General features: G+C 42.2%; 2 protein-coding genes across 3 annotated transcripts; both read right to left on the reverse strand.

Annotated features, from left to right (window-relative positions):
* Positions 1–81: 81 nt before the first annotated feature.
* On the reverse strand, positions 82–8,764 carry LOC147257331 (volume-regulated anion channel subunit LRRC8E). Of its 2 annotated transcripts, XR_015117584.1 has the most exons (4): positions 8,616–8,764; positions 7,855–8,013; positions 2,632–5,311; positions 82–973 (listed from the first exon to the last, which is right to left on the reverse strand). XR_015117584.1 is itself a non-coding variant. In XM_086211181.1 (3 exons), exons 2-3 carry the CDS (start codon positions 7,993–7,995, stop codon positions 3,023–3,025), a joined length of 2,430 nt encoding a protein of 809 aa, XP_086067307.1. In that variant the 5' UTR covers positions 7,996–8,013; positions 8,616–8,764; the 3' UTR covers positions 82–3,022. The 2 variants fall into 2 exon arrangements, 1 of the variants encoding a protein (XP_086067307.1); XM_086211181.1 differs by having other exon boundaries at positions 82–5,311.
* A 1,151-nt stretch (positions 8,765–9,915) lies between these two features.
* On the reverse strand, positions 9,916–17,047 carry keap1b (kelch-like ECH-associated protein 1b). The gene is made up of 6 exons (XM_086211182.1): positions 16,742–17,047; positions 16,209–16,454; positions 15,409–16,085; positions 14,293–14,498; positions 13,303–13,479; positions 9,916–12,807 (listed from the first exon to the last, which is right to left on the reverse strand). The coding sequence occupies exons 1-6, from the start codon at positions 17,045–17,047 to the stop codon at positions 12,560–12,562; spliced, it is 1,860 nt and encodes a 619-aa protein (XP_086067308.1). The 3' UTR covers positions 9,916–12,559.
* Between the last annotated feature and the right edge of the window lie 7,599 nt (positions 17,048–24,646).

Genomic DNA, 24,646 nt, shown 5'->3' on the forward strand with positions numbered 1-24,646 from the left:
CAGACTGACACCGTCAAATATCAGCTTAGACTGTTTATGGCCGACTCAGCTGTAGCTCATGAGTAGAGAAAAGATTACCCCCCCCCCCCCACGATATTTCCCACCATGCTTTGTCACGTAAACATGGTAGTCACACACGCCAACGACTAGTTAGAGCTGCCTGATTTGGCCGAGCACTCACGTGGGTGTGCGGGTGTGTAAACACTCCCTGAACAAATACTGTTGTAGTAGCAAGTTGGAGAGGATGCAACCTTAGATGTGAGCAAGTAAGATAAATGCTGAGTCCTTCTCTCAGGCGCACACACACGTTGAGCGACTGAGAACTTCATCTGAGAACACGGCCACCTGCTCCAGTGCCTGTTACAGCTGGGGCTGCAACAAATTTGGGATATAATCAGTAGTTTGTGTAGTTTTTCCTTGCAAAAAACCTCCCATTTGGCTGCTTTTACAGTCTAGTATCATTCATTCTTACCAGATGTTACTTTCTTTTAATCTTATTTAAGAACTTAAGAAGAATTTAACAACAAAACAGTCTCAATGGTAACTTCAAGCATCTCATCATCATTTCATGGTTCTGTTCCAACTCCGTAAAAACTGAATTCAAAGATGGTGGGATACTGTAAAGGATCCAGGTTACTCCTCTCCTTGTTCCAGCTGCGTGAGTTCCTCCTCAATCACAGGAACCGCGTTGGGACGAGCAGCGCTGAAGTCTCAGACTCCTTCAGACTCCACCTCCAGCTGAAGATGTCCCCTCCTCCCTCTCAGAGCAACCAGATGCTGTCGATGATTTCCAGCTTAACCTCAGTCATGCTAGTGGCACATTTGACACTTTGGGTGAGAGGATAAGAAATGATTGGCTGAGCATTGTGACATCATGCATAGTTTCCACGGTTCAGTCTCTCTGTCTTTGTCCTTCTATTTGAAAACTTAAACTCCATTATTCTGCTCAACTCCATCAACGGACAAGGGAAACCTGAACAAAAGAGAAACAGGGTTACGCCTCAATTATTTGATGGCTGTTGAGAGATCATAACGCCTTCATTCCTCCTCTAATTGAAGACCGCTTTACATCAAGGTTCATAACTAGATGAGACAGTTGCAGGAAAAGTAAACTGGCCTTTTCCAGCTCTGGTCAAGCTCACCATTGCTTAAATGTGCAATGGTCTGGTTGCAGCGGTGTAAACTGTCTGAACGCTGCAGATGGCTGCATCGCAAGAAGTTGCAAGTTTCAACTCATCCTGTTCTGAATCTTCAGTCTAACACTTTGATTTTGCTTCAATTTGTCACTCACCTGTAGATGTTAAAATATGAGGGGAAAAAACCCCAAAGCAATGCTTTTGAGAGCATGGAGGTGTGTGAGCGCACAGGCAACGTCAGTGTTTACTTTTGTCATCCTGAAGCATGCCTGTTTACTGCCTGGTGGGATCTTTGCAGCCCTGCAAGCTAGAACACGACTGCAGCGCCGGCTGAGGACAGGCTTGTTATTCAGGCTGTCAGAAAGAATCTCAGAAACCAGCTCATTATAAAAGCTTGTTTGACTGAATGGATTTTCAGGGCACGTCATCCCTTAATCTTCAACTTGCAATGAAAGAATAGCCACACGAGTGACACAGTGACTTCCTGGAAAGGAAAACTTCCTCTTTTAAGTGTGGTGTCCAAAAGACACTTCCGTGTACAACGATGTTGATCTCGAACAGGGCTGTCCAAAGTGAGACCCGGGGGCAAAATTTAGCCCACCATGAGGTCAGAGTGGGCAAATCAGATGTCATAAATGAATAAACAATAAAGAAAATATGGAGTAAATACACAGTAAATGTTTTGTTTTCTGCGTCGTTGGATATAAAGAGTAACAGAAAAAGGAAAAAAAAGAGGCAGTGGTTCACTCACTGATACATGTTTGTTTTTGGCCCTCAGATCAACATTTACTTTGAGTTTGGACCTTCTAAGGTAAAAAGTGTGGGCACCCTTGATGAGTTCGCAGTGTCTTCTGGTTGAAATATGTACCAGTACATTTATATTGCCTGGAATTCAAGTCCAGATTACCTTGTAATTGTTTCATTGTGCTGACAAGGGAGTGATAAGACTGATCTGAATCTCAGGGACACCTCTCATGAACATGTATATTATTACCAGTCACAGTGACACTCATGACTCATTACAAAGGCTGCAGTTTTATTTTCCTTCTTGCGCTACTTTATCTTGTTGATCAGAGAATGTGATGATTTAGCCTCGCCTGATCCTTCGTCATACGTATGAAGTCAGTGTTTTCACCATCTGGCTCAGCATGTAAACAGAGAGATGAACAGCCATTTCTTTCACTACTGAAAAGCTTTTTCTCCCTTGAACTGTTTAATACCTGGACGGGAGCAACATGAGACACTGAGCTGTGGGAAAACACAAACCTGTCCAACAGGTAGAAAAAAATGTGTCCCTTAGGAAACACGCTCAGTAGACATGCCTGTATGAAAACACTGGTCCATGGTGATTTGAAGATCACGGTTTACTCTCTGGTTTTATTTTTGTAAATATTTGAGCCCTGTCTCATCCACAGTGACAAGCTCACTCCTGCCAACCCCAGTAAAACACAACAAAACATACAAATACAATTGTGAAGAGGTATTCACAGGTCACCTGTTAACATGTAAAAATCCATCCATTCATCTATTTTCTGTACTGCTAATCCATTAAGGGTTGCGGGGGGGGGGGGGGTGTCATCAGGAGCATTTAGGGGTTCCGTATTTTGCTCAAGGTTACTTGGACATGGCCACCGGGGGAGGTGAGGATCGAACCAGCGACCCTTCAGTTGCTAGACGGCCACTCTACCTCTGAGCCATGCTGCCCCCTAACATGAAAAAATATTTACATTAAAAAAGGCATCTCTGTGAAAATCATCGATATTATCTTCCAAATGTGCATCCAGATTTTAGAAAAAAGCTGAAGCTGAGTTTTGGTTATCCTTTGGTGCTCGGTTAAGATTTTGGTAATAGTTGTAGAGTCATTCTGTGTCGCTCATCATCATCACTCAGCGACTAGTCAACCTGCTGCGTGTTTCTGATGGTAACAGATCAATCAGGCTGTCCTCCACTATCAGCCCACTGTGAGTCAGCAGGGGACAGTCCCCTATCTCCACAGGAAGGGACTCCAGGCGGTTCCCTTTAAGCTCTAGGCGGACCAGCTGGGCCAGATTGGCCACTCTAGAAGGAAGAAATGACAGGCAGTTGTTCCCCAGAGCCAGCGACTTGAGCCTTTTGCAAGAGAACAACTCTTCGGGCAGCGTCTCCAAAGAGTTGAAAGCAGCGGAGAAGAACTGGAGGCTCTGCAGGATTCCGATCTCGCCTGGGAGGGAGGTGAGCTGGTTGTGGGAGACATCAAGATGTCTGAGCTTGGTGCAATAGAACAATCGCGTGGGAAGAATCCTCAGCTTGTTCCAGCTAATGTCCAGAGTCTCCAGTGTGTGCAGCTTACTGATGTGATCAGGGATGTAAGTGATTTTGTTGTGCCACAGACGTAGCGTGGCTAGACGCTGGCAGTGCTGAAGGCTCAGAATCTCCTCCACAGTGGAAAGTTTGTTTTCTTTAAGGTCCAACTCCATTAAATTGTTCAAGCTAAAGACAGCGCTTGGGATACGCTCCAAATCGCATTCAACGAGCTCCAGCGAGGCAAGGTTGCTTAACTTCTTCAGGGTGCTGCTGCCTTGGAGCTTGCTACCTTCATTATAGATGCCCAAGCGCTGCAGCTGCTGCGCGACATCCCCTACACTGGGTGGGATCTTTGTGAGGTTGGAGCGAAGGGTGAGGACTCTGAGACTTTTGAGCACTCGAAGGGAGTCCAGAGTGGCACTTCGGGACACTTCATTGGTTAATGGACCATTTAAATGCAACTCTTCTAGCCCTTGGAGGGTGTACATCCACAGAGGCACCTCCTCTAAACTTTCAAACCACACACAAAGGACCTTTAAATGTTCCTTCAGGTGATTCATGGCAGCCAGCTGGAGCTTTGCAGGGCAGTATATCAACGATAACTCCTGAAGAGACTCCAGTTTTGCCACACAAGGGGAGATGGTGACATTTTTAATTTGTTCCAGTTTGAGGGATTGTATTTCGCTAATGTCATAGACTGTGTCAGGAAGCCCCGGCAACATTAACAGATGGAGCTCTGTACGGTTACTGGTGTTTTTGGACAGGCGGGCGCGAAGCTTTTTGGCTGTCCATTCATAGTTGATATTGAGCTGATGGAGGCGACTCTCACTGACCTCAGACAGAAAGACGGCAAATCTTTTGGAGTAAAGAGAGTCATATTGGTCCACAAGGTGAAGGAGGAAGGCAAAGTCATTCTTCACGTCCGGAATGTCGTTAATCCCTGTCTCCAGCCTGACCTGCTCAAAGGAGTACTCCTTCAGAGGTCGATGGAAGAGCCAGTAGAGGGTGTAGATGCAGAGAATTCCATACACGGCTACAAAGCTGGCGTAGCAGTAGGCGAGCTTGGAGAAAAGATGGGCTTTGTTGTGGTTACAGCAGTAGATATTAAAACCAGTCAACTCAGGAGGAACTAAACACCGCACCACTATCTCGATGTTGGGAGCTAGAGCTGCTGAGTAGATAATGATGAAAAGGAACTTGAAGACTTTGAGTGATGTTTGTAGCACATACATAACATACAAGATATCTGCCTCCTCTACATGCATTCTGAACTTTTTCACCTTTTCAAACAGAGCCTTGGCCTGCTCTCCCTCCTTCTTATCCAAGAGGGAAGGACCAGGCTGGGACTCCGGTGCTTTTTTGTCTGGATTAGATTTGTTCGACATGGACCTAAGAAGCCCCACATTCTCCTCCAGATCAGGCTGTCGTTCTGTGGCATCTTTTGACAGTGTGTTCCTCCTCAAGCTGAACAATTTCTCCTCTCCTCTTTCCTCAGAAACCTCGCTTAATGCCCTTGTAGTCCACGGTGAATCAAAGCATTTCCCAAGGATAGTGACGAAGAGGTCAATTTTAGAAGATGTCCCAGGGAACTTGAACCAAAAGCTGCTTGCGACCATAAAGATCATAGTGTGGATCACAACCAGGTACGGGAAGTACTTGGCGTACCAGTGCACAAACCTCTCGTAGCAGTAGTGGTTAACAAAGACGTACTGGTGGATATCCAGATTGTTCTTGCGTCCAAACACCTCCTGTATGACGGGACTGGCAGGTTTGAGCAGTGTGTGCTCCCATGTCTCATTATCCCCGTAGGTCCGGATGTGGCTGCAGTCGATTACCTCAGGTGTCGGGCTGGTGAAGGGACTGGGAAGACAAGAAATCTTGTCTTGGGTGAGCTGAGGAGAGTGAAGGAGAGATTGAGTGGGTGGGAAGCATGGAGAAATGCTATGATGATCTATTGTAAGAGCAAATAGGGTTGGGGTCTGAAAAATGTCCCCCTGGAGAGGTGTAAAAGCAATTACTTTTCATAGCAAGGACTCAGGTTTTATCTGTAAAAAAGATGACGTTACTTAGTGGGCCATTAAGTCAGAAAAGAGGGAGAGTAGAGTTTTTCAAAGTCTGAGATGCTGAGATTGTTCCTTACAAAACTTATATCATTTAAAAACGTACATATGGTCTTTATTAGGATATCTGGTCTCATAGTCGGTCACCTATTTAGCAAAGCTAGCCTAATATTGCTGTTTTCTAACTTCACCATATAATATGAAAATGGTCTGTGGGGAGTCAATAGTTTTGATTCATGTAAGCGGGAAAAACTGAAAAATTTCCCCCACAAACTATCTCTTTATCAAACCACATCCTTTTGAGGGCTGGTATTCTTTACATTCACTGAATCTCCCCTGTATCTGTTTCCTTTCAAGGCTCTCTGTCTGCCAGAAAGCCTTTGTGTGTGTGGTTTTGGTGTGAAAGGTTAAAGTTTAACGCAAATCATGTTTTCTTAAACTGAACCAAGGAGTTTTATGGCTTAAACCTGATAAAAAGACAATAGGATATTGTAGCAAAGTAGATAAAAAAAAGAAAAAGAGCTTTACACATGTAGCTAAAAGTCACAAGGTTCTAACTCAAATGAAAGCTGTGAACTTTACCCGGGGATAGAAAACATTCTGGTAGAAAGGCTCGGAGAGAAACCTCACCACTGCCCCGAGAAGACTGGTTTTGTTAATGACTGTAGCTAAATTAGCATTCTTGAGAGAGATGAAACTCGGCACGGCTCGACTGAAAACCAAAATCTACCACATCTGAAATGTATATAACAATTTCAATATACAGCTCTGAAAGGTCAAAATGCTTTTATTTTATTTTACAACAGCACCATAATCAATACTTACAGTCAAGCTCCAAATGATTCATACTTCTGGCAAATTTTGACTTAAAGTTACTTTTATTCAACCAGCAAGTTTTTTTTTTCTTGTTTGGGAATGAAACAGGCATTTTTGCCCATTCATCTTCAGAGATGAGCTTCAACTCTTTCAGGTTGGAGGGTCTCCTTGCCATCACCCTGATCTTTAGCTCCCTCCACAGATTCTCAGTTGGATTCAAGTCAGGACTCTGGCTGGGCCGCTGCAAAACGTTCATGTTTTTGTTGCGCTAAGCATTACTTCACCACTTTTACTGTGCGTTTAGGGTTGTTGTGCTGAAATGTCCACTGGTGCCCAAAGCCAAGTTTCTCTGCAGACCGCTTGATGTCTTTGAGAATCTTGGTCTATTGTTCTTTTTTCATGGTGTTGTGTACTGCGATTGGTTCCATGGTCCATCGGCTGAAAAACACCCCCAAAGCATTGGGTTCCCACCACCACGTTTGACAGTGGGGATGTGTTCTTAGGGTCAGGATACATCATTGTGAACAAACGACTCAATTTTTGTTTCATCTGACCATAAAACACAAGAGCGGAAGTCTTCTTCTTTGCCCAGATGAGCATTTACAAAGGCCAAGCAGGTGTTTGAGTGCTCTATCTGAAGGATGGCGTCCTCCTTGGTCTGCATCGGTGGAACCCGGCAGTGTCCAGCAGGCTGTCTGCCTAGAGACGTTGCCACCAGCAGAGCCCAGATTCACCAGGACGGCCTTGGTGGTGATCCTTGCATTCTTTTTCACCCCTCTCACTAAGAAAAAGCTTGCTGGTTGAACTACAGTAACTGTAACTCAAAATTTGTCAGGGGTATGAATAATCTAGGGCTTGACTGTGTATTTTGATCCTGCAACAGCAGAAAATTCACGATAAATCAACTCTGCGCTCTCTGTCACATCAATCAAATACATAAATAAAGAAATATCCACTCATCTATCCTCAACTGCTTGTCTAAAGTTTGCCAAAGTAACAGTTCCACCTTGGACTTCTCTCTCCCTGGCAAAATTAGCTGAAGGATGCTGAGGCATTGAGGCACGCAAGGTGAAAAACCTGTAGAGTCTGTAGGTCGTGTAGTCTAGAAAGCCATCAGGTGCACTGATCCTCTCTGACGTGTTTCCTCAAGACTGTAAGAAAACCATCCTGTTTGTCTCTAACAAAGCGACGCTGACATTTCTCACTGTGAAATAAGTGGCAGTATTTTATTCCTCATGTATCGCTTCTCACGACCTCACTCTTTTCTTTAACACTGATTTGACACGTCACAGGCGTGTAAATGAGGTGAGAGAAACATTAAGCAGCAAGTTAGTGATGCGAAGGGCAGTAAGTGGGTCAGGAGAGACAAGATCAGTCTGTGTTTCAGGAGGGCGTGTGGGAACACGCTACTCTGTTACTCAGATACAACACAACTATACCACAACAAAGTCTTTTTTTGAGTGAGGTTTGTAACAATCTTGTCAGAAAAATCTGGTTTTACCCACATTTGCCAACACTGAAGGATTTAAGAGCCAATGATCACGGACTGGCTGACTCACCTGCAAGGTGCAACCAAAGACTCCAATCATCAGCATAGCGATGCATATGTACTCCGTGAAAACATCCCACCAAGGTTTTAACATCCGAAACTTGGAGTTCTGCTCGATGCCGAGGTTCCTGAGTTCACCCACTGGGATCATCCTGGCTGCTGGTCCACTCTGATGATGAAAGAGTTAATGTCAGTAAGGAATCCCCGTAGTTCCTATGGACTATTTGTCTTCAACTTTAAATGTATGTACAAGCTGCAGCAGGATCAGCGCTGGAGTCAAAGTGGATCAACAAGTTTGGCAACTATGTCTGGCAAATGAAAACATCTCAGTTTCAGTCGAGGGCAGAGTCGCTTTTATTCTTATTCAAATATTTTTTGGTACTTTATTTATGAAGCAAAAACATCTGTCAGCCTTTTTTTAAAAAACAAACAAACAAACTGATTTATCTATAATGACCCTAATTAATTCGCAATCATCATTGTTTAAAAGTGGGACTTTACAGATTTAAGCAATGAATGCCAGCCAACTCTCAGGTGATTTCAATGGTCGCTCGACGTAAAACTTGTGATTAAAAGAAGCTTGTAAACATCCGATTCTCAGGTGAAGGACTTGTCGAACAGCCAAATGACAGACCCCAGGTGTCACATTTCCATACAGCAGCTCACCGTCCTTCACTCTGACACCAAATTTTCAGTTGGTACCTGAACGTCTCACGTCACTCGGGGCACTAGCAAGTCTGCTGGAGTTCAAATAATTCAAATGTCTCTTACCTGCGTCCGAAGATGATCCACCTGTGTCCGGTGCGACCAGCGAGACTTTTCTCATCTTTAGAAGACCAGCGCACCGGTGTCAAATACCACGAGCCAATACGACATCCGGTCTGGATTTTCAAAATACGAACACCTTCAATGAGGAATTTGGTGTACAAGAAACGCCAATTTTTCAAACCACATAAAAAATAAAAGCGGGTTCGGAGTTATTTGTGGCATAGATACACATTAATACATTTCAAATACCGTAATTTCAATTGTTTTTATGAGACTGTCTATGTTTTCATTCATTCATTGTCTTCCGCTTATTCCTTTCTATTACGGGTCGCGAGGGGGCTGGAGCCCATCCTATCCTATCCTGTCCTAGAAGCGGGGTTCACCCTGGACAGGTCACCAGTCCATCGCACGGCCAACATACAGAGACGAACAACCATTCACACTCACATTCATACCTACGGTCAATTTAGAGTCCAATCAGCCTCGTCCCCAATTGCATGTCTTTGGACTGTGGGAGGAAGCCGGAGTACCCCACGCATGCACGGGGAGAACATGCAAACTCCACACAGAAAGATCCCGTGCCCGAGCCGGGACTCGATCCCAGAACCTTCTTGCTGTGAGGCTATGTGCTGTCTATGTTTTGTTCGAGTTTAATTCATCAGTCATTCTCATGCTAACGTTTTAATTTGTCACCATTTTAAAACTGAAGATTCGCTGATCGTAAGACGGGAAGAAGTGTAGTCACCAATATTCCTATTTCCCTCTACCTTGTTTTGGACCTTTAAATTAATAACACTGTATTACTGTGGCGCAGGAAAGATTAATTGTGGTCAGAAAAGGGGGACTGATAGATAAAAGGGTGAATGAGGATGAAAAAAGGGTGAATAGTGAATAATGTTTCCATGGTAGCTGAAACATTTCCTGTGGTCTGTTTGGCAGGATCACATCCTTAAGCTTAGATGACATAATAATGGTCTATAATATCCACACCTGAAAATGAATGCTGTTGGCAACTATCATAAGTGGTCTTTTAAACCCCCCCCCCCCCCCCCCCACACACACACACACATATTCAAACTGCTAATTAAAACCTAAGATAAGTCCACTGTCATCTCCAGAGGGCTTAAATCAGTAACAGTGTATTCTGGTTTAATATAGAGAAAAATAAAATATTTGAACGGTATAATAACGCGCCAGCCCCCCCCCCCCAAGAGCCGCCAAGACGCTTCATACGAGAACTAACAAAGAAGCAATTAAATGACAGAATGTAAGGAATTACAGGACAACAGCAGTACAATAAACATATTTTTTACTTTACAATGTATTATTGTACAGGGTAGGTTTGCTGGAAAAAAAGAAATGTACAAAGCAGACCTTAAATTTTCTTATTTCCATTTCAACTACAGACAGAATTGCTTTCAAAATGAAAGCAGTTTTTTTTTTAAATTTCAAAAGAAACATCCCAAATTAGCATTAACGAGCATGCCTACTTCATTACGATGCATGCTAGTTATTCACAACACCAGAGTCCAATTCAAATACAAAGCTGATGTCAGTTTAGAGGAACAAGAAAACCAACAGATCTCAACAAATAAATAAAAAAAAGTGAGCTGTTAAATTCTGTACAAGATTTCTTTGAATATCAATGTACAAAACATCACTTAAAAACCTTTGTAGCTTAAATTGCTGTTAGAAATACATTTCTTAATTTTTGTTGTTGTTGTCATTAGTAAACAATATTTGAACACTAATGAACAAACATGGTCACTTCTGTTTCTGAGGTCTGGTAGGTGAAAACCAAAAAGTCGACTGTAGCCGGTGGTTCTCCATTGTGTGAATAATTAGTGTTTTATTTAAAAATAAAATTAAAACACATTCCACAAGATGTTTTTAACGCTACAGTATCACGTTTCTTCTAAACACGGTCAGAACCTGCGTCGTCAGTCTCTTGGCACTCTACAGACACGTTATAGAGGAACAGGTTCTACATGCTTTTTTAAGTTCTCTTGTACCAATGCGAGACTTTGGGCCTCGTGCAAGAACTGCTCAGACGTCTTCTCTTCACTTGCATGTGCAAATGATCTAAGAACATCTGCGGAATTAATCAATCATTGGCATGAACACTAGGGATGCACAATATTATCAGCGCGTTGTCAGAGGTGGCAGATGCCGCTGATTTCTTTATGTATCAGTCTGACGAACAAAACTGCTTAAGTCTCTTATAAAGCAGGAAAAAAATGCAGTAAATGTATAATATATGGGCTATTCCATGTACAATTATTCAGTTCTTTAAACATTTACCAAGAACAAAGTACATCATCAATATTACAGTTTTAACTTCAAAGCAAATGTACATCTCAAGCTCAATAGCTCATTTAGCTCCATAGCATTCTTAGTCTGGGCAGGTTCATGTTTGTGCACTGGCACTATAAACATAGCTTTTAATCCATTTCACAATGTCAGGTGTTTTCCAGTACGTTCAAAATGTGACAATCATCAAAATAGTTTCTATACTGACAATCGACATGGTAAATGTTGGCTCTTGGTCAAATCCCAAACGATTGGCCACATGAACAAACACAGTCCATTGTGCATCACTAATGAACATAATTCCAGGGTAGTATTTCTTCTGTCTTTTTCCCAAATTGGAAAGGCGTTAAACTAAAGCACTGCTTACACTGCAACCATGATGTTGACATGAGTGAAAGGTTAGCAAACACTGATTATTTCAAAGATGTGAGAATGCCACAAAGCAGGTCTGGAATAGATCAAGTGGAATCATTACCAAGGTAAGGTGTTAAAAATGGTCAAGGAAAGATGTTCACAATAACCAAGATGAAAACAGGACAATCCGCCATAAACATGCTCACATGTTTGTAATAATATTTTATTTCACTTCTCATGCCACCACATGCATAAACAACAACACAGAAAGACGTTAATTTCACAAAGTAGCAGCTGCCTAACCTCAAACACAAATGTGACAAAACAGGAGGCAGTTATTTTGTGTGTGTGGATTTCTAAGTAAAAAAAAACAAAAGGCTCTAAAAAAAGCTACTATGTGTTTTACGTATTTAATAAATGGACTAAATTGCTACATTGATTCCGATGAATTAAAGGAACATCAGACTGTTTTGTTGGGAATTAGTGATGATGAGACAGTGGCTGAAGTTGTAATTTCTTCAATATGATGACTCACAGGCTTGTAAGTGCTATGATTTGGCGAATGTACAGAACACGAAATGTACAGTATTTGTGCTGTGAAAGGGCTTGTGTGACACGTGTCAGGGATGCGGGAGAAGGAGATTGGTGTTCTTGTAAGAGGCCCGTTGTCATGTCTTCGCTTCATCCTGTGTCTGTCTGGGGTCACAATTCCTCCCCTGTATGGTGAATTTCCAACCCCAGAACCTGAAGCCGATATACTGATGACAGTAACACACTCACACACGCAACCATTGTGATGGCACTTGAAACTGCCTGTATTAATGCATGCTTCTTTGTCTCTTTTTCTTTAACGTCATGATCATTTTAATCCTCCTTCGGTATAAATAAAGAGCCCCTGATAACTCAGAGCCAGAAAATGGCTCTAGTTTTTAAGAACACAGCCCTTTTCTCTCACAGGTCAGATCTGGGAGATAACTGAGGACTTCGGACCTGAACACGCAGACGGACTGAGGTCTGGTGAATTTGGCCATACACAGCTCACCTTTTAAAAACTGGACCCAAAACTCTGGGGTCATACTTGATTCAGATACACCAATGCAATTACCATATATCAATGCAGAAGTTTTAAAAATCACACACCACTAATACTTGTGTTCCATCAGTGTGGCAGCATGTGGAAGCTCACCTCTGTTTTGACTCACTGGTAAGGGTCCTTTTTCCAATTATAAATATATTTTTTGAGTGCCCATGGATGTACATATAGGAGGGTCTAGCGGTGTGCCTCATGTGCCTTTTCCACCGCTGTGATGCTGATTGTGGTGAGCTCCAAACCCGCTTGGTGCTGACTGATGTGATGCCATACCGCTCTCAGATTTCTGGCACTGAGGCAGGTCTTTCTGGCAGGGCTCCATGGTAACAGCCACACCAACGCCACTTCGCCCAGATGTCATGTGCGTTACCTCCAACCATGTGTCCTTCTCTGGGTCGTAACGCTCCACACTGTCCAGGAAAGTGTTGCCATCGTAGCCTCCTGATAAAGATAATGATGTTTAGTTCTTTGAACATTGTTTCCGTTACGTGTTCGGCACAGGTTATGGCTGGGAAACATCAAATTCAAGTACAATTTAGGGTTCCAATAACTATGAACACAACTCATTAGTCAGTCAAATGTAATGATTTTAGATGATTGTCCTGCATTACATTTTGTGATGTTCAAATTTTGAATATGATCTTGACATTGACCACGATACTGATATTTGCTATAGTTGAGCAGCCTCAACCCTGACTTTCTCTGGATCAAAAAGACTTAAAAAATAAAACAACATAGTCCACCAAAAAAAAAAAAAAAAAAAAAAGGAGAAAACACATCGTCTTGCCTCTCAAGACCTGGTCACACATACATGAAGCAACACTTTTTTTTTACAGCAAGTCAAAGCAACTCCTATAGTTCCTTTCTAATTGGCCCTGATCTAAAATGGACCTAAATCTGAAACAGCCATTATTACTGCAGTTGCACTGCACTCACCCAGCACGTAGATGCGTCCATGTAGTGCAGTCACTCCTAGAGCGCTGCGCCGGTGCCTCATGGAGGCAGCAAAGCTCCATGTGTCTGTTTCCACATCATATCGCTCCACTGTGTTCAGCTGGTTGGTGCCATCATAGCCGCCCATCACAAAGATGTGATTCCCCAGAGCGCACACACCTACAAGGAGGTCAGAGCAGAAACTATCAGGTGAGTTATAACAAAAAACTACACCGGTGGAGGGGATATGGGATGCTCGGTCAGCAAAACACACACTGCCTGTCAGCATAACTCTGACGCAGAGGCACAAGACGAGCGCAAAACTCTGCCAAGGCGACCTCGGTCAAAATCCCGGGTAATTTTCCCTCTCTATTTAACAAATCTGCCACAAAATGTATTAGTTTCTTTCTTGGCCCATGCGACACCCCTCCACCAAGTTCAGGGAGGTTCACCCCTTAGTTGTTTTTTTTTTTTTTGCATCAACCTGCTGACAAGTAAATGGTATTGACAAAGTTATCTCATTAGTGGAGGTAATTAAGGGTACACAAATATAAACACCCTTATTTAAAAGCCCCCCATAACAGAAACAGCATATTGGTTTTCTTAATTGTGACTCAGCAAGAGATAAATATTGATTTATATTGTCTGTACAGAGGGAGATCGATACATTTTTTCCTCTTCCTGGCTGGTTATATTTCAGTTTCTATTTTTTTCTTCTTTTTGGACAGCTCGGTATGACGTACTACAAAGTTTTCCAGCTGAAATCAGACCTGTGATACAAGCAGTTATGTGGCGTGCAACTGCACCAGTTGTCTATAAGAAGTCCCTTCCTGCCTGGTTTTAACTCTCCCTTGGTGCTTGATGCTGATGAAAAGCCATGCATGGAGCTGAAGATGTGGACAGATACTTGCATGTCCAATTATGAAACTTTTCATGCTTTTTGAAAAGACACAAATCAGCCATTAAGGGGGGAGATTTCCATTTTATTCTCACCAGCTCCTGAGCGCACGGTGTTCATTGAGGCCATGGTCTTCCACTCGTCCCTCTCAGGATTGTAGCACTCACAGGAGCTGAGGCGGTTGGCCCCATCAAACCCGCCCACAGCGTACAGCAGCCGGTTGATAACTGCCACACCCACACCTATACGCCGTGTCAACATGGGAGCTACCAGCTGCCACTGGTCCCTTTCTGGATCATACCTATTGAAGGGAACAACAATTTACTTTACAATCAACGTCCTGTTAAACCTACGGTCATCAGCTGGCCTGGTGTCAGCTGCACACACATGCTGGCTTCTCTGATGAATCATGCCAATGCCTTTTCCCCTGCAGGTTGCTGAGTTCAGAGAGAGAAAAACACACTGGAGGTTCCCACAATACAATGAACTCAAGTATACTGCTTGTTCATATCTTTTTTCTGAGTCATGACCGGGGCATTTGGACACGTCACAGTGGTTTGCCGGGTTAATATTTGCCATTTGTCACTGCTCTGTCAGTGTTATGTCATGACTAAAGCAGATGTCTGGGTTACATTTCAAACTGTGAATCAAAAGCATTTATATTATTTGTTGTCTGACAGTTTAAGGATTGTGGCGCCCATCTGGCAGGACTGCCAGACTGAACTTGTGTTGGCAAGACTCTTTGACAGGGTGGGTTCTTTAAATCCTCGGGCTGCCTATTATTCCCGAAAATGTATGTAGCACTGGGAACATGGCCCATTCTTCTTCCTTTCCTCTTCTTCCTTACAAAAGTAGGAAAACAACCACTAAAGTTCAGGATGTGGACGAACTTATCGACAGGCTACAGTAAACAACAGACTGGTAAACAGACTGTAAGCCACAACTCCTTTTGGCTGTTTGTTACTGAATGAGCACACTTAGCGCAGCTACAGAGCCTCTACAGTAACAGTTTATCATCAAATTAATGAGCTTCAAAGCAAACTGAAGCAGACATCTGTTTCGACATAAAATTAAGTTTCTGATAATTAAAATATGTAACACCAATGACAAACCCAAGCTAAATACCGGATACTTTTACCTTTGGGCTTTTCTGGGGATTTGATGATTAAAAATGACGTTGGCTTAAACCAACAGGTGCCCCGCTCACTTACCTCTCTACACTATTATGATGAAAACACCCATGTGATCCACCAACTGCATATATCATACAGTCGATGACACCAACTCCAATTCGGTTTCTGGGAACACTCATTGGTGCACATGGCAACCAGCAATTGTTCATAGGGTTGTAGCAGTCCAGTGCATTTGAGTCCATGTTGCCATCGGGTGCGTTGTTTCTCCCACCGACAGCGTAGAAAAGCCCACTGATCACACAGGCTGCCAGGCCACTCCGGGGAACCTGCAGGTCCGCTAGCCTAAGCCAGGTTCCTGTACAGGGATTATAGGCCTCCAGGTAGCTGAGGGACTGACGGAAATAGCCCCCTGCAGTGTATATGAGCTGTGGCACCTTGGGAGTTCGGCAAGAATTGACTTTGGTGGGTTTGTGAAGGGTGAGGTCCTGGAAGATCTGGGCAAGGTAGTCTTTACACTGTGGATCCCAGTCCAGAGATTGGAGCTGAGCCTGCAGGAAGTTGGGGGTCAGGGAATGGCAGCGGACGGCCTGGAGTAAGGCCTGGACATACGGTCGCCGGTTTTCTCGGTCATAGCGTACCCAGTCAACACATGCCTGAAAGACTTCAGACTCGCAGCGAACATTGAGCTCATCGCGGCTGATGAGGGTCACCAGCTGGCAGTGGGACAAGTTGAAGAACTCCTCCTGGGTTGCCACCTGGGAACAGATGCAGAGATTTGCTCCATAATACAAGTTTAGTACTCTGCATTTAGTATAAAAGAGGTTTTATGTAGTATTTCTGAGAACAGTATTTCCATTTCAAATGCCATGCAGTTTTACCTGGCTGAAGTTCAAATAGATGTATTCACGAGCCTTCTGGTGCAGCTCTGTGCAACCAATCTGCTCTGCAAAGCTGGCAATGCCGATTGCATTACTGGGGTCAAGCTGCTGGACCAGGAAGTCACAGCAGGCCTTAACAACGCTATCTATCTGGTACATGACAGCGCCATTCATCACATGAATCACACACTTCTCCCCGACAGAGATGCTGGCTGTGTAGGCAAACTCTATTAGTCTGTCCATAACCTGAATGGGTGAGACAGACAAAAGATTTAGGAAATGAAAGATAGCAGTTACCATAGAAACTGCAATTGTTTGATATTTTTAAGCAACATTATGCAGCATTTTTAACTTAAACGTGTGACTTTTGAATAAAGAGACTGGTGCCACTTTTCTTCCTCCTTAAGTCTCAAATATATCACTATGTATTGATATGAACATAATACAATCAACCATCAACAATTGTGGTCAACCATACACATGCGTCATGAAATCAAATAAATCTGTTAAGTCAAGATTGACATCGGACTCACCCTGGGGTGAATCCCCTCGATGGGTACCAACTCCATTCCGCACTCTTTTAGGCCATTGGTGAACATGGCCCTGAAGACTGGGGAGGAAGAAGCCAGCACCACCTTGTGAGCCACAAAGTCCACCGCCTCCAAGTCTTTGTAGCGAACACGCAATGTCACATCGCAGAGCTGACGCTCTAGACGCAGCTCGTTCATGATGGCAAACGCAGCTGCCGTGTGGCTTTCTAGTGTGTAGCTGAAGACGCGGTGGCCGTTGCGCGTGGATGGAGTCACCAGCGCTTTGCATTCTGTCAGGCACTCTGTCATTTCCTACCCTTTCCCCTCCTCTGTAGTCTCCTCCTCAAGAACAGTAGGGAGTGTTATTTACCATCATTGCACCATGTGCAGGCTTGGGAAGAAAAAAAAAAAAAAAGAGCTCAAGGTGAGGAACTAGGTGAGCTGCTTTACCTAACGCCCTGCAGTGCCCGGGATACACCTGGTGTTTCTGAGAGTGGAAGAGTTTAACTCAGACTTCAGCAGACAAAAGGATTTTCTTGCTCTGTTCAGTACATGAGTCCGGCAACACCGCCCACTGTGGCACGACTAGAGACTTCTGTATGTGCTGCCAGTCATGGTTGGTTGCACTGTTACACAACGCAGTTCAAACATAATCAAAATACCTTGAGTTAAGAATGTCTTTGGCTTCGTTTGAGACACTTTTGCCTCAACAGAGTGACAAACAGAAATAAGATTTTCTAAAAGAAAAAGAACTGAGCGGGTACAACAAGTTTTAAAGGATTTCCTTTGAATTCAAACTCGTTTATCTTGAGTGATGTCCTCAAACTTGTCCAATTCTGATGCGTCCCTCAGGTTTCATCTTCTTTGAGCTTTTTGACAGCAAATTTGTTTTTGGTTGGTTAATGTCTTTAATAAAGTAACTAATCAGTCATCCAAAAAAATAAAGATTAACTTGCTCCTTGTTGAGTTTTACTTCATAGTGACTGATGAAGAAATGGTACAAAAATATCAGATATACTGCTTCATTTTACAGAGGTAGCAACTCCACCTCTGCTGACTGCTGCAATCAGAAACTGTTGATGAGACAGCCAAAGGCTTGTCAACTCTTTGAGGAAAAAAGAGAGGGTAGAGTTCCAAAAGCGTCACAAGTGTAACTTGGGCCTTTTAGGAGCAAGGGGGCACGGGGCTGTCTGGTGTTAAGTGGTCTTCTCAGAAGATACCTTCCTTGAGGTTGTCCTGCACTGGAATTTGTTTCCACGTCTGTGTTTACTGGGAAGCTGTCGGCTCAGCTGACAACTATGAAGACAGAGGAAGATAGTTAGTTTTTAAGTATGTACAAATATAATACATACTACAGGGGATGAAACATACAATTGATATAACAATATATTATAAGACTTCCTCTAGTGATACAATATTGATACACTGGCACCAAATATTATTTGTATTCAACAGCAGTTGCTAAAAAAACAGATTAATCCCACAGCCATTTTCACAAACAATTTTCATCATTGTTTAATCTCAGTTGTCAAATTCTGCAAAAATGTTTGACACCTTGACTCGCTCAGGTGGTCGAGTGGTTAGAACCCATGTCACATACGGAGCCGACCCCGATTCAAATCCTGACTGGAGGTCCTTCGCTGCATGTCACCCCCCCCCCCTTTCCTGTCTGTTTACTGTAAAATAAAGGCATCTATGCCATAAAATAAAAAAGCAAAGAAAAAAACAAACCAAAACAGTCTGACACCACTCGTCAGTGACCACAGTTCCGCCCTTTTGAGTATTTTTTTCATCATTTACACGGATATCACAAATCTATACAACAGATGAGCTACCTTGGATAGAAATAAGATAACTATCACAACAAAATGTTGAAAAACATTACCCAGTACATCAATCCTCTGTTTAAAACTGTGATCAGTTGCATGCATCTCTGCACATATTTGCTAAATGCTGACAAATGCATTGACCTGGCCCAGCACCAACCCTTCCATATTGACTGACACAGCAGAACTTTATCTACACTGTGCTCTGTCTATCACCATAACTTCAAACTCACGCTCTGTCTCTGTTCTTCCTGCTGCAGATCAGCTGGGTCAAGGCTTCCTCCTTGTCACTGTGACTGTGCTACTTGTACTCATCTCAGCTCATTCAGTCAAAGAGCAAAAAAAATAATCTCTGATTTATAGGTGTCTCTGGTGAAGTATAAAAACAAATTTAACACTTTATTTTCATACCTAAACCTAAAACTGAACAGAATATACACATGTAGGACACAATACAAGTTGCTGTGTACAGAAAAGCACAGGAGTAACGTTGGTTTACAAGGACGATGGAATTACTTAAATTAGACTTGAGTTCTTGAGTTCAGCTGGCCAGCATGACTGAGTGTTTTTACAGTGTCCTGTGACCCATCCAGCTGGGGGCTGGAATAAAGGGAAAATCGAGGCAGCCTTTCTCATTAAAAACATAAAAAAAATAAAATAATTGATTCAGCATCTATGCTATTTTAAAAAAACCAGGATACAAATTTGTTACTTTTAGGAAAACATGGGCTCAGGGCCACGGAGAAGAACTGTATGGTTCTACACTTCATGGCATTACAGAGCATGAATGGATTGCAACAGTGACATGGAAAAGGCAGTGCTTAATTAACCATCTGGAGATCAGGAAGAGTCAGAATTACTCAGCAACCACGCTGCGGTGTTCGCTCAGTGTTATATAACGAAGCACAGTCACTGTGCACACAGGCACTGTAATCATTACCAGAAGCAGTGATAAGAGGATGCAGTGAACAGGTGATATGCCCTCGCTGCTTTTATTTCCAAGTGGGTTATTGTGTCATACTCTTTAAAATGTTTTCAAATGAAGAGGGGAAAAAAACACTAAGAAGGTGTAGCTATATTTCCTTAGCACAAGATGTGACTCCTCAGTGGATTTCATGGAGTTTATCACTATAATATAAAACACACTGTGACTGTAAGTCACCAATGGGCATTTTTCCTTCCAGAATTCTGGGTAAAATAGCTGGAGAACATATTGCTCAACTCAGTTGCTCGTTGAGAAACTCCTCACTGACAAACAGGCTGTTAGTACCTGATGGACTCCGTTGATGTTGCATGATGCAAACTAAGAAATCTCCAGATATCGCATTTTGAGATCAATCAGTTTATAAACATCTTTAGGCGCATGTCCAGTTCTGTAAGATGATTTGCTGTTTGACTTCATTAACAAATACATAATTAGGGATGAGCGATGAAGTCTGCACTTCATGAGAATTGGCAGGCATCTGTCATTTTTCATTATCAGTATTTGTACAAAAACAAGTTAATATACTTATATTTTGTACAACATAAGTTTATATGTAAATCAAATGTGTATAAATATAAATTTAGATTTATATCTACAACAGCAACATTTTTATTTATTTACACAACATTTGGAAAAGTTCATTGATCTTCCTTTCATAAACAAAAGATGACCAAAGACGAAAAGACTTGAGCAAACTGGGAGAATATGTTGGCCACTAGAGCAATAACAACAATTAAACACAGATCCATATTATGCACTATTCCAAATATTATGGAAATTAAGAAAAACTTTTTTCAATTAACAATGTTTCAATGTGATTCAGTATATACAAAATGTGACAATCAGATAAAATTGTTTTGCGTCAGATAATATCAAAATTGGTAAATATCAACGCTCAGCAAAGTCAGATGTAAAATATCAACAAATTGGATACTGGAAAAAAAAACAACAATATTGTACATCACCAAGTGATATTCCAAATAGGCTCAAATTGGCAGTCTGTACCTGTATTAAAATGGGAAAATACTCTGCTATTCTTTGTGCCAATCAAAGAAACATTCTATTTCTTTGGGTTTTCCACTTATTTGACGAAGTGCAGAATACAATACAAAAAAACAGTACATGAAGGATAACAACAGTTGGTGGATGAAACTTGTGAACAAAAAATAATCCTCATAGCTTCTCTCTGTGGTGATCTGAGGATAAATCTATGTAACAAGGACCGCTGGTGGACCATACACCCCAGTTTGGAACCACATTCCAGGCCTGCAATCTTTGACTGCCGTTCAGTACTGATTGCACAATAACTTTAAACCTTCAAAAGTTTTAATGGTGTAAATACAGGTTTTCTCTTATAAAAGACCTTACGCAGCAGCCTCAGAGATTGTATGGCTATAAGAAGCAACACATACATGCGTTAACATGTCTCAATGACATTTTGGCACTCAGCTTCCCTCCGTGACTCATCCTGAACTCTTGGGCTAGCAAACACTGGGACTGGATGTACCAAAACATGACCCAGAAGTGAAGCCAGTCCTTACATAAACCTAGACGCATTAGTATTTCCGCGTAATAGACAAGACACCGAGAGCTTTGCTCAACATGAGTCCAGTCACTATCAATCCTGCGCTTGTTTTGATCAAACCTATCCCTACTAGCATGCACAGAAAACAAGGGCAACACGGGTGAAGCCGCCTCGATTCAAAACACTCTGTTCAATTCGTGACAAAAGACTCGACGTGTCCATGAAAAACAGCCGGAGACACCACAAATAACAAGTGAAACCTCTCGGCAATTGAGCAGAGAGTAAAACAGGCTCCTAATACTAGACAGCAGCTAACGGCTCTGAGCCGCTCCGAGCACAAAAATGCTAACAAAGCGGTGCTAAAACATTTTCCGACAGGGATGTACCCCTACGCTTTGAAATGTACCAACATTAATACCACAATAAACAATAATAGCAACCTTAGATGCGGTGTAGAAGAAACTCACGTAGTCTAGTTCAATTCCTGCATCGCTGTCTGCCAAACTGTGCGCCACATAGGAAAGGGGGGGGGGGGAGGGAGGAGAGAAGCTGTAACTCACCATGACTAAGCATTGTAACCGGCCTCCTCTCACTTTCACAATAAAAGCCCGCCTCTACGGCACTGGCTCCGCGTCCATTGACACATAATGGCTATGAAATACGTCCCAAGGGAGGGGGCTTTTATTGAGAAGGAGCTCTCGCACTGATGGAAAAGCAAAGCCAATTGTTGGGTGAATGCTAGAAACTGCGGCTACAGCATCAATCACATTAGTAACAAACAACAACAAAACTCAAACAAATTCATAACATTTGCTTTGTGCAAAGTAGTTTCGGCTAATTCTCCCTCTAAGAAAGAAGCATACCCCCAAGTTGGATTTTACTTTTAATATATGCAATGCATATTCAGAAATATAGTGAAAAGTACACTTTGAATCATAATGAAATAATCTTTAAAGATATTTAGGGTAAAAGTGTTTGCACATAATATGTAGGCTAATGCTCTAAAACTAGTTACCCCATGAGTAATGTTACACAATTAGTAATAATAATCTAACAATTATTTTGAATGATTGTGATATGATTTGTGATATGAAGAGATATGTTGATTTTTATATCAGTATTTGCATTTTAATTGAATGCAGGGAATTGCGTCGGCAACACAATATTTAATTACAGTATATACATTTAAAGGAGAGGTAGGCTCCCAGATTTCAATATACTTTTTGTTATAATCCCTGAATTTGTAATGATGTCTCAATGGTAATTAATAAACTATGATGTTTAAAAAAAAGGAAGCATCAAAATCCCCTATACATAAGGGATGCAGGGCCAAATTTACCTCCACTTAATCAAAAACTGCTACCAGTTAGATTGGTTGGCTCGTTTAGCTGTCAATCAACAGGCTGAGACCAGGAAGGTGTCAATGCCTTGTTGGAGCAGTGTTGGGTGAGCAGCATCAAGGAGGACGAAGCTGGATCCCAAAAATCCAGAAAAAAACACTTCAAAAAGAAAAAGGTCCTTTGTAGAACTAGCAACAGATAAGAGGGAGAAGAATAAAAGGCTCGCTGCAACGCGAGTGACTCTTGGCGATTCATTTGCTCGCTGGAGGAGTCTAAACGAATCAAAAGGTTTAGCTGCAGACGCGCAAGTAGCAGCCTTTCTTTTGGACTGGTAAGACACACATTTGCTGACTTTGCTAGCTCTCAATAGAGGCTATATGTGCGGTAATTTGTTGTCAGTGTAGGTTGTGAGGAGCGATGCGGGAATGTTCATGATCAGAGTGTGATTAAAAAAAAACGATTGAGACAGATTTATGCCATATTTTTGTATATCGTGTTTCTTTTGTTAAATTAAAAAAAGAAAAAGAAAGAATACGTAAAAAAAAGACAGAAAGAAGCCTGAAACAGGTTGCGCCTTACCCTCCTTTAACACAATGGTATTTTGACACGCTAAGCTATGTTTGTGAAGGCCTCCTACGTCGTACAGCCACTGGTCAGAGATGTAGTTGCTCCAGCCAGGTGCATCAATGTTTTTCACCTCTTTTAAATACTCGAGCTACATAATGTGGTTAATGGGGCCCAATATCTTGTAACAACAATTCTGCTGTCCACCCAAATATTCAGTTACAACCTGCTCATCACTTGAGATTCAGATGAGGAATTTACTTATTTTTTCTTTACAAGCAAAAGAGCAAGCAAGTAATGAGCCTTCTCTGCTCATGTAACAAACTATAACGCAAAAAATGTTGGTATTCATGTGCAAATAGTTAATTTTTGGCACTAAAACTCTCAGATTGCACATACAATTCCATGCTATCAAAACTTGTCTGCGTTACATAGTAGATCAAACTTATTAACAACAATAAACCGAAAACTAAAGAAACCTGAATTTAGCACGAGTAACCCCAGCCTCACACCACTGCCTTATAAAATTCTGCCTTCTCCTTATGGTCACAAGGTGGCATCAAAAGCCAACTGTGAGTATGCAGGGGAAAAGGCCCTCCTGGAGTTAGCTGAGAAAAAAATAATTTCCCTGATGAATATATTATATCGTATCATTATAGAATCAAACTATTCAACCTTTGTTTGTCACAGCCTTGCCCCATAGCCAGGATTCATCATTGATTTAACAAATACTGAACCCCCACGCCCCCAGGCTCAGTGAAAATAATGATGAAGCATCAAGTGCCATGAAAAATTCTTGATACGATGTGACAAGCCTTGAATATGAAGCCTTGTAATGTGCCGTGCCTCTGCTCCAGCCAGCTGTGTGCACTTCCACTCAGATGAATTAGGTGGTTTAGGCCCAGGGCACCAAATGGACACTCCTAGACATGTCTGTCTGCTCCATGTATGGTCGTAGCTGCTGTAAGATGGTTTTGGGGATCTAATGCAAGCTTTTTTTCCATCATAAAAGCCATTACTCTCTCCTATCATGTTACTAAGCTCTTTCAAGAAAGGAACACTGTATGTGTGTGATTGGGACTGACAAGGCTGCAGCTGAAGTCGACATTAGAAGTGAAGTGAAGTAAACAGAAGTAATCAGGACAGATGACTTCTGCCATTCTTGTAAGTTGTATGATTTTTGCAGAAGGAAGGAAGGAAGCCAGTAGGCAGGCAAGATTCCCTCCCTTGTTGACCTCTGTCAGCAGGCACAATGTTGGACACAGCCAAAAGCTGAAATAACATCTGCAAATTTGATCAAAGTCGTCCATGTCGTGGTGCCAGTTGTTGTCTAATCATTTGCTTCCACTAAATTTGCAATAAAGTGAATAAATATGTGTCTAAATAGCGGTTCTGTGCATGCAGCATGTTCTTAGGAGAGGTGTGAAATGTTGATGTATCTCCCAAAATAGAAAGCTGCACTCAAATTCACACTATGCCCAAGATGCAGTTTGAATGTTTAAAACAATGACAGTCATTCAGCATGTGTGTGTGACTGCCAAATGATAAAGCAGGTCAAGTCTTTTTGGCAATTTTGGAATTTGTTGCAGTCAGGATAAGATACAGCTCTACAGGCCCGATATCTTCCTGGGAGTTGCCCTCATTTCTCATCCCCATCAGCATCTGCAA

Source organism: Aulostomus chinensis, chromosome 8 (assembly GCF_037954235.1).
Source record: "Aulostomus chinensis isolate RoL2024-O1b breed Wild chromosome 8, RoL_Achi_v1.0, whole genome shotgun sequence".
Classification (NCBI taxonomy): domain Eukaryota; kingdom Metazoa; phylum Chordata; class Actinopteri; order Syngnathiformes; family Aulostomidae; genus Aulostomus; species Aulostomus chinensis.

Excerpts from the sequence above, each read along its gene's own strand:
- LOC147257331 (XM_086211181.1), bottom strand. The coding sequence starts at position 7,995 with ATGATCCCAGTGGGTGAACTCAGGAACCTCGGCATCGAGCAGAACTCC. Across the intron at positions 5,312-7,854 it reads TCTTTGGTTGCACCTTGCAG|CTCACCCAAGACAAGATTTC; the intron begins GTGAGTCAGCCA and ends CACTCTCCTCAG.
- keap1b (XM_086211182.1), bottom strand. The coding sequence starts at position 17,047 with ATGACAGAGTGCCTGACAGAATGCAAAGCGCTGGTGACTCCATCCACG. Across the intron at positions 16,455-16,741 it reads TCGAGGGGATTCACCCCAGG|GTTATGGACAGACTAATAGA; the intron begins GTGAGTCCGATG and ends TCACCCATTCAG. Across the intron at positions 14,499-15,408 it reads CATCATAATAGTGTAGAGAG|GTATGATCCAGAAAGGGACC; the intron begins GTAAGTGAGCGG and ends TCCCTTCAATAG.